We start from the raw sequence: 9,602 nt of genomic DNA on the forward strand, positions 1-9,602 counted from the left end.
TTACGTTCTCAGACAGAATTGAACGATCAAAAGAGAACAAAGTAAGGAAGAACGACCGAAATAGTTTTCTTTCATTGCTGAGTTATGTGCTTGTAAAATCCCAAAATCGTAATATAAACTTGGTTGGTGTGGCTAAGCGAATGTAGCTCTTGGTATAGGGTAACCAACATGAAAATTATTGTGCTGATATATCTCTCGCTATATCTCTTGTATTCTTCAAAATTTTGTTATTCTCATTATTTGCATTGCCTATTGTAAACTAGATTCATTTATTTAAAGATTTAATAAGCTTTTCGATATAAAGATTTGCTGAAATTATTCTTAGTTTAATTCACTCTCTTAAACTCAATCTTTAAAACTAACAATATGTTTATCAAAATGGCTAAAAACAAACTTCCTTTTGCCTAAGGTGTAGACCACTAATTATTGGAGGGTTAACCATCAATTTTAAAAAGTTAGAATGACAATCTTTATTGAATTCATTGACAAAGGAATATCTTATGGAACTATGAATGATCATTTCATTCTTATGCATACTTTTTAGAATATGATTCAACACAATCTAAAATTTGGATTAATTCTTATTAAACAACAAAGCATAAAGCATGAAAATACTTCATCTATAAGATGCAAGTTTTATAAAAGAAAAATCCTGAGACACAATGTGCTTCATTTGATAGACGATACAACATGTGTTTACTTTGCTTCATCTGATAAGAAAAGTTCTCATTAAACGATATATATATATATATATATATATATATATATATATATATATATATATATATATATATATATATATATATATATATATATATATATATATATATATATATATATATAAACAATGTTGAAAACACCATATATTTATTTAATTTTTTTTTCTATAATAGGTATAACTTGTTTATATTTTATGCTGACTAATTTCTCATTATGACTTTGGTATATAGTCTCGGAATGTCTTTTGTATTTTTTTCTTTCATTCTAATAAAATTGTGTGATGATAAACGATGGATAAATTTTGATACGTAAATATAAATGAGATGTCAATGTTCATAGTAATATATAATATGAGCTTACTTGGAAGATGCTAATTCAAACTAGTTTTGAATAGAGTTTTACAAATTTTGGATCGAGACTAAGTTCTACAAATAATCATCAAACCCAGAAGAAAATTAGAAGATATAAACGGAATAAATAGCATAGCACTTCCAAATTGCAATTATTATGCAGAACAAGGTAACGTTTTACACCAGGGAGAAAATGCAATAGGCATATTTAACATGATTGAAGGTGTAAGCAGCAAAAGGCATTGAAAGCCAATAGAACAAAAAAATTAAACATTGAAAAGGATTGACTTTTCTTTTAAGAGCACCAATTGCAGCAAGAAAATGATAAATATGAGGAAGGGACATGACCAGTTCTTCGTATATATTCTGCTTGCTCTTCAGTTTTTGCAGCTTGATGATTTCTATTGGCTTCTGCTGCTGCTCGTTTTTCCTCAGCTTTATGCCTTGCAGAAGCTAAATTATTCATTAGCTTATCATGTGCCTTGCTACGTATTCTCTCAACTTCTACCTGCAATCAATGATTATAATTATGGTTACAATTACTTGTTATTATTATAAAAATATTATACTTTTGGGCTACTAACCAAAGTTTGTGTTTTTCAATACCATGTACCATTATGATATGACTACTTCATTTATTGTTGAGAAAGTTTGCTAAAATGTTAGAAATCTAATAAAAAGTCACCACTGCTTACTATTTTCTACTTCAACATCTCGTTTCCTATTCAAATGTCAAACAAACTCTCAATTCAGCAACCCATCACATAATAGTTGTTCAAACTTTGAAGTGTGTGCAACTCAAACACCAATACTATATTGTGTTGAAACTCAACTTCATTTAGAAGGAAAAGGATTGAACTCCCTATAATATGGTATTCTACTAGAAGTTTGATTTGGTGTGTTATCACAATGCGCAATTTAAAGTGAAAATGTACAGTCTAAATAAACAAGCATAGACATCTTCTCTTAGCATACCAGAAGAGATATCTTTACAGAGATTGGAACAAAATACAGATCTATTTGACATTCATCTACACTGGTATGGACATGACTGAAGCTCAATCTTTTAGGCCCAAAAGGACAATTAAGAGGAACTGCAATTGTTAGCATACTTATTGTTTATAGGAGAATAACTAGATTCTATATAATATGTTTGTTAGGATTTCTCAGTGAATGTAAACATATTCTGTTAGGAACCCTCCCATTCACCTCCTTTGCATCCAACTGACTATCTTGTTTAGTTGGAAAATTACATGGGTTTCTCTATAGTTTGAAGTAATCTACTCAAACTTGGTTTGGTAAATTCAGTTATATTGTTAGGGTATAAGGTGGGAGGTAATGATAAGGGTTGGGAGGTAATGAGAAGGAGAAGAAAGGTAGGAGGGAAGTGAGACCAAACGGTATTGACCGTGAAGGCCGAATGGTGGAAGGCATTGAGAGGTAAGGCCGAACGGTGGACAAGGGGGAATGGTCAGATCGAACGGTGGACAAAAGGGGAGCGACTAGGCCGAACGGTGACAACGGGGGTGACCAGGCCGAACGGTGGGAGGCAGGAAGCGACCAGGCCGAACGGTGGGAGGCAGGAAGCGACCAGGCCGAACGGTGGGAGGCAAGGAGCGACCAGGCCGAACGGTGGGAAGCAGGGAAGGACCTGAGTCAAACGGTTGAAGAATCACCATCTTAACCGCGCAGCAGTTACGGGGATGAGAGCTAATTACAGTAAAAGGAGCCACAATAGGAGAGAATATTCAGTATAAGTTAATTATTAGAGTAAATAAATAAATATATATATATATATATATATCCTAGGAAATATTCAATATAAGATATTTATAATTAAGGATATATGCTAGGATAATATACGGGGGATATTCATATATTAAATATAGAGATATTTATATTAAATGCAGATATATTCTAGAGAAATATTTAGTAAGAGATGGGGCGGGAAATAATTAGTATAAATAAAGCTAGAGTCTAGGGTTAAGGGTATGCTTTTGATTTGTGAGTTTTGTAAAGGAGGTTATGCTCCAGAATAGTTGACGGAAGTTATGCTCCCAATTATTGTTTGTTTTCTATTTGATTCAGTTATTCTTATCAATAAAAGATATTCATTCATCCATTATCATTCGTTTATTGTTCTATTATGTGTGAGAGTGTGAAAGGTTGTATTTGGCTAGTTTACGTACTCAGGTACGTAACATATATTGTACTGATATTTGGATTGAAATGAGGCAAGACAGGTCATTAGTGTTTTATTGTCACATTTCTTTTGGGGAGTGTGTTTAGCATATGGTCTATGTTCAAGATATTGTTATTATAAGAAATGATATCGCTAGAATTGCTCAATTAAAAAGACATTATTCAGCCACTGTCTAAAATACTTCTTGGTATTGAAGTGACACAATTAAAAGGTGTCATCATTAAATAAAGAAAATATGCTTTTAATATTTTGGAGATAGGCTTGACAAATTGCAAGCTAATTAATAGTCCTATGGACTCAAATCAAAAGTTAATGAGACCAAAGTGAACTTTTCTGACCAAGAGATATATAGAAGGTAGGAGGGAAAACTCATTTGTCTCACTATAACAAGACCTGATCTTTCTTATTCAGTGGGTGCAGAACCCTCACATTGATCACTAAATGTTGTGGTTCACATTCTCATATATGTAAAAGGGAGACCAGAACAAGGATTCTTATATAATAACAAGGGAAATACTCTAAGTCTATGGATATTTCTATGCATATTGGGTTGGTTGTCCCATTGACAAAAGATTTACCACAAGATTTTGTGTATTCCTTGGAGGGAACCTTATATCTTTGAAAAGTAAGAAACAAAGTATAGTCGCTCAATCTAGTGCAAAAGCTAAGTATAGATATATGGCCCTAGCTACATGTGAAAATGAGTTGAAGTTGCATTGTGATAATCGAGTAACTCTTCATATTGTATCCAATCCGAGGTTTCATGAGAGAACTGAACATATATAGATTGATTGTCATTTGTTAGAAAGAATTTGTTGACAAAGGATCTTATTATAGAATTTGTCAGCTCTAATGAACAACTCATACATTCTGACTAAATCTCTAAGAGGACCTAGGATTTAGTTTATATGTTCCAAGCTTGATGCACAAGATCTATATGTTCCAGTTTGAGGGAGAGTGTTGAAACGGAATGTTATTTTACTAATATTTCCTTTGTGTACCCAGCTTTAGGGTTAGGTTTTAGGCATGTGCGTTGCCTCCTTTTGTATCCTATATATTTACATCAATAAGAAGCACAACAATGCAAGGATGTACACTATTTTTCTATCCATCTTATTTGTTCAAGTCTCTTAACACAATTGCTTCCTTCTTTATCTTCAGAATACAATATCGAGATAGATATTTCATTAACAATCACCTTCCTAGTTCCTATGGCTAGACATCATAAATCACAATTATCTTATGTTTGGAAGTTAGACAAATAAAACTTAAAGATTAATTATAACCATATCATACAAATTATTACTTTTGCATTCTTGACATGTTACAGTAAACTGTTCACTTCTGCAGAACATTGAATAGCAGATCAAGTGGTTCGTGCAAGATATTTTCAAAGAAAGTATAGACAAAATTGAATTATTAAACTGAGATACATTTCTGCTAGACCTGTTACCTTTAGACCCTATGACGTCACAACTAGCAAGTTTATAAAATTATGGTAAGATATGGATTCAAATATATCAGATTTTCTCCTGTTTGCCATTAACCAATTTTACATTATTGTTTTCTTATTCATCTCTTTACACATATGTTGCCATTGTTACGCTGAACATATTTTTCTGTAGTAGGATTAGAAGTTAACGTCCAAAGGATCGTCCCAAAAGAAACTAAATTAAAGAACCATATTGGAAACAACAAAATCAGTAATGATACCTCAATTTTTTTCATCTTGGCTTCTGTTTTTGCTTTCTGATGATTTTCCCATGCTTGAATTTTCATCTCCTCACGCCTAAACCTGTGTAATTAACACCATATTCCTGCTTCAGAGAATTTTAGTATGTAACCACGAAAAATAATCTTAACGTGTTTCAGAAACTGTTTAAATGCCCATAAAAAATCGGTCTCATGTTTTGAAAATGTGGTTAATTATATTCAAAAACTGTATTCATCTTTCTTCATCTTGTCACAAACATATCCATGACTAAGGGAGGGAAGACAAGTTTTTTAAGCTACTATTTCAGAAGAAACTGACATGAAAATTAAATACATACCTATAGGCTACAAACTGCACACATTGTCAAAGAATTCAGATACTCTGGCCTTAAATACTTCCTTTGTTTCTAAATTTTTCTGTTGGTTTTTATTATTTGTCTCCTGGTTTTCATTCCATGTGGGATAGATATATAATTGCAATCACTTTCAAACAAATGTCAGGAAACTGATTAATGGAAACATGGTCAAAAGGAGTAAGGCAACAATGACTATCTTCTAGGGGTCTGCATTTACACCACCAAGAATGATAATCTTTTCTTTTTTATCTTGGATCACTATCCAAGTGACATGATTGGAATCTACACAAATCAAAGAATTAGTTCCTTGAAGTTCTGCACTGTAGTTTATAGTGTTCAAGTCAATTTTGTAACCATATTTCTTTCCTCTGCTATATCTCTTCCTTTCTTTTCACATTTCTTGCCTAGATTTGTCATCACTAAGTCATTTATGATGATTTTTTCAAACACAACATAGGAATCCAGGTACCTAATTATAAAGAAACCAGGGGAAACCAAACCACAAACATGAAAAAGTTTTACAAAAGGCTACTTACAGAACAAATGTTGTAGAAATATTAAATGCCTCGGTCCAGATTCTACGACAAATATTCATTGCTCTCTTTGTAGCAAAAATTAAATAGACAAATGACAAAGAACAATACACTAGAAAGCTTAACCTATTATATGAAGCAACTTCAGTTCTTCTACTTTTATATCTTAGAGATGTCACATGCTCTTCTGGCCATGCAAGAGCTTTAGGGCAGCACCCTTTACTTTATGAAATTTAATTTAAAGATGAAAAAACTGGGTATGTCAACGGATTTACATCCCTAAAACAGCGTAAGTTACATGATAGTATAAACTGACCTGGCCATATACTTGGCCTTCTCAGCTTCCTCCCATGCTGCTGCACGTGCTTCAACAACACTCTTAGGCGGTTCTGGTTTTGTTTTGAGGGAAGTGGATGCATCCTTATCCTCCTCTTCTTTGCTGGCCCAGGCAGCAATATTCATTTTACCAAGTTGTGTCCCAAGGACCATTATTTCACGCCTGGTTTTCATTTGTAGCTCTTTTTCGGACAATTCATTCTTGTTGAGATTCAGATTGTCACCATGCAGATCAGTTAAAGTAGATGCAGGGGATGATCTAGGGGGAGTAGAAGGCCGAGAAGAGTTAGGACTGCGCATTGGTGTTGTCGCCCTCACAGGGGTACCTGTTCTTGAAGGCTCCTGGCTAGCAATAGGGGTCATTTCGGTTCCCATATCTCTCATTGATACAGACCGAGCAGTTGAAGGGGGAGGAACAAATGTTGTTGCATTCTGGATGGTAAGAGACGAATTGTGCTGGCTAAGGCTAACTGTAAACATAAAATAGCAGTCCCATAAATGAACTATAGTTACTAAAACTAAACACAGTTTATTTAATTCCTTAATGAAATTGTCTATAGTATTATCAACTTCTAGTTGTAGGACATCCCTTTCAGACAGAAAGACTGTTCAAGCAATTAATAACAAGGGATTTCATAGCATGAAGGTCTATTTTTTACCATAAATAGAAGAAAAATGCAATCAAACATACTGTCTGACAAAAGTAGCAGAAAATTCAAATGTATACATTTTGAATAACTAAAAGTTTGTTTATATCTCCAGTAATGAATTCCAGAACACAATCAAACATTTACCACAAGAACTTGCAATTGCATAGGGATCAGCCTCCCAACTCACAAATTTCTGTCCTCCACTTTCCATCTTAGTTTGATTTGTATCAATTTGCTTGGTATCCGGTTCATCTAAAGCAATTTCTCTTTGATCTGGAACTTCAACAACGACCTTCATTGAAGGTTGCCGGCTACCAAGACTACCAACCTGACGTGGACCTACATGCCCACCTTGCCCTTGAGCCTGCACTGTCTTTGGCCTGTTTGATGTTGGACTTGCTATCCACTTCTGAGCATCATCCCATTTAGATGGTGCTGGTTTTGAGAATGGTCTCACTGGCACTCTCTGTGTAGACCGCTCGGCCTTCTGAAATTCAAACACTGATGATGAGATGCTCATATTTTCATGCCCACTATCATAATCTGAAGAAGGGTCTTCTAAGATTCTATTCCTTGAAGTCACTGCAGCATTAGCCTTCAGAAAACGATCATCACCAACTGCCTCTATGCTACTGGTGCGAACTAATGCAGAAGTTGAATATTCAGGAAGGACACTCACAACATCTACATCTTTACAATGATCAGAACTGCTACCACCTGTAACAGATATGTCAAATAGAAGTAAACTTACTACTGCTGCCAGAGTGGGAAACACCATTCATTCTATAACAATAACAAACACTTACATATTTGACACTGCCTATAAATATCATTGTATAAACTAATCAACCAAATCTTTAGTTGAAACAAAAAGAAAGATAGACACTACAAGCTTTAACTTGTAGGTTACCATATTTGAGATAACAAGTAGCCAAGTACATTGTACGTGAACAAAATTCCGGTCCCTTTTCTTCATTTTCTTCTCCCTTTTTTTAGATAATTTAAAACATAGTATACGTCTAAATTTTCTCACGAAACTATAAGGGAGATAAATTAAAATACCAAGCAACAATGATAATGGAGAAACAATCATAGTAAAAATCTTACAATTTGAGAAAGTACATATCCTTCAGATTTACAAAATCGAACCTTGAGGGAGGCATTACATCGATCAAGATAAAGAACCAAGAGCATACGTACCAGATTCATCCATGTCCGAATTCTGAGATCTCGTGGTGAAAGTAGAATCAAGCTCTTCCTCTCCTTTCCGCTTCTTCTCCACGCCCAGTAGCATGTTCCTCAATTTTCCAGGTGAAAATCCCCCACCACCCTGCAAACCCAAGTTTCCATAAGGCTAAAGGCAAATCAAAGAACCCCAAAACCGAACAGATCAAAACAAGAGTTCACACTGTGCAGAACAGTAAAAAAATGATACTCACTTTCCAAATACAACACAACACGGGTAGGAGAGAAATAGTGAAAAATGCAAATCAAGCAAAAAACAAAAGAGGTGAAGTGGATGAAAGAGGTGGAAGAGAGACCTGAGGCTTTTGGATCCTTTCGTAAACCATAGTGGATAAATGGGGCGTCCTGGTGAGAGGAAAAATGCAATCTTTACACAATGTAGGGAAAGTTCATCTGTGCCGTAAGCTTGCAAGTACTTCTTTGGGTTTGAAGCTTTTGAGTTGCAAAAGGGAGAGTGTTCCCTAACGTTTTCAACTTTCGATGAGCAGAGAGAGAAAAAGAGTTGGAAGACAAGAAGATGCAGTGAGAACCGGACCTGTCTCTGCCCTGTTGTTTGTACTACATTGGCTTTTGGGGCCCACTTTCCACTCTATATATAATGTAATCCCTTGTGTTGTTACTTCTTTTTAAGTTCAATCTGCAGTGTGCAATTATTACCTGTCTTGTAATGCAAAATCTATCAAATTTAATAAGTTTAGTTACGTCAAATTCATCATAAGAGAGGTGTTTAGCTTCCAATTACCCAGTCATAATACTTTACTTCCTCAGAGTTAAATTTAAAAATACAATAATTAATAGTTAAAGTGGGGTTTCATATTTTTCTCCGACTGCGTATACTTTCTTGCATAGGATACAGTGGAAGTCAAATCACCTAATTCAGTGATAGATTGTTACTTTAGTATTTAGTTTATTTATATACTTATTTTAAATTTCGGAATTGCAATGAAATAACATTTTGACAAATAATTCATTGTCAATTCATTTATAAGATTTGTATGATTTGAGGTATTAATCTAAATGTGGTTTTATATAACGAAATATATATATATATATATATATATAGAGAGAGAGAGATAGTTTTTGAAGTGAGTTTTAATGTAATTGAGTTCTAAATCGTCGTAAAAAATGAAGTTTATTTATAAAATTTCTAACGCTTAAGTTAATAAGAGTATTTAAATGAATATTTGAGAAAAAAAAAAAAGAGGTTATCAAATCATTGTACTTCTTTGTAATAATATATGGATATGGAGTATAATAACATATGATAAAATAATTAGGTTAATTATGAATGAGTTTTGTTTATATCACATAAATACTATCATATATCTATCCAAATATATTAGAAAATAACTAAAATATTATATGAATCTTATTATTATTATAATCTTTGCAACGAGTTATACATTATTTTTATTATAATAAGTTGGATAGATATTGTTAAAATAATTACCTTTATATTATCATCAAGCTTATTTAAGGTATAGTGTGCTAGTTTT

General features: G+C 33.6%; 1 protein-coding gene across 2 annotated transcripts; it reads right to left on the reverse strand.

The window, feature by feature from the left end:
• Positions 1-1,185: 1,185 nt before the first annotated feature.
• Positions 1,186-8,687, reverse strand: LOC108319086 (uncharacterized). Of its 2 annotated transcripts, XM_052871434.1 has the most exons (6): positions 8,403-8,683; positions 8,062-8,191; positions 7,006-7,578; positions 6,192-6,681; positions 4,987-5,068; positions 1,186-1,578 (listed from the first exon to the last, which is right to left on the reverse strand). In XM_052871434.1, the coding sequence occupies exons 1-6, from the start codon at positions 8,430-8,432 to the stop codon at positions 1,366-1,368; spliced, it is 1,518 nt and encodes a 505-aa protein (XP_052727394.1). In that variant the 5' UTR covers positions 8,433-8,683; the 3' UTR covers positions 1,186-1,365. The 2 variants fall into 2 exon arrangements, with proteins under 2 accessions (XP_052727394.1, XP_052727395.1); XM_052871435.1 differs by lacking the exon at positions 1,186-1,578 and having other exon boundaries at positions 5,030-5,090; positions 8,403-8,687.
• Between the last annotated feature and the right edge of the window lie 915 nt (positions 8,688-9,602).

The sequence above is a fragment of the Vigna angularis genome, chromosome 1 (assembly GCF_016808095.1).
Source record: "Vigna angularis cultivar LongXiaoDou No.4 chromosome 1, ASM1680809v1, whole genome shotgun sequence".
Taxonomy (NCBI): Eukaryota; Viridiplantae; Streptophyta; class Magnoliopsida; order Fabales; family Fabaceae; genus Vigna; species Vigna angularis.

What these genes read in the sequence shown, in the direction of transcription:
- LOC108319086 (XM_052871434.1), bottom strand. Translation starts at nt 8,432, where the DNA reads ATGGTTTACGAAAGGATCCAAAAGCCTCAG. An exon ending in AAAGGATCCAAAAGCCTCAG is followed by an intron (nt 8,192 to 8,402) that starts GTCTCTCTTCCA and finishes TTGGGTTTGCAG; the next exon opens with GGTGGTGGGGGATTTTCACC. An exon ending in TTCGGACATGGATGAATCTG is followed by an intron (nt 7,579 to 8,061) that starts GTACGTATGCTC and finishes TATCTGTTACAG; the next exon opens with GTGGTAGCAGTTCTGATCAT.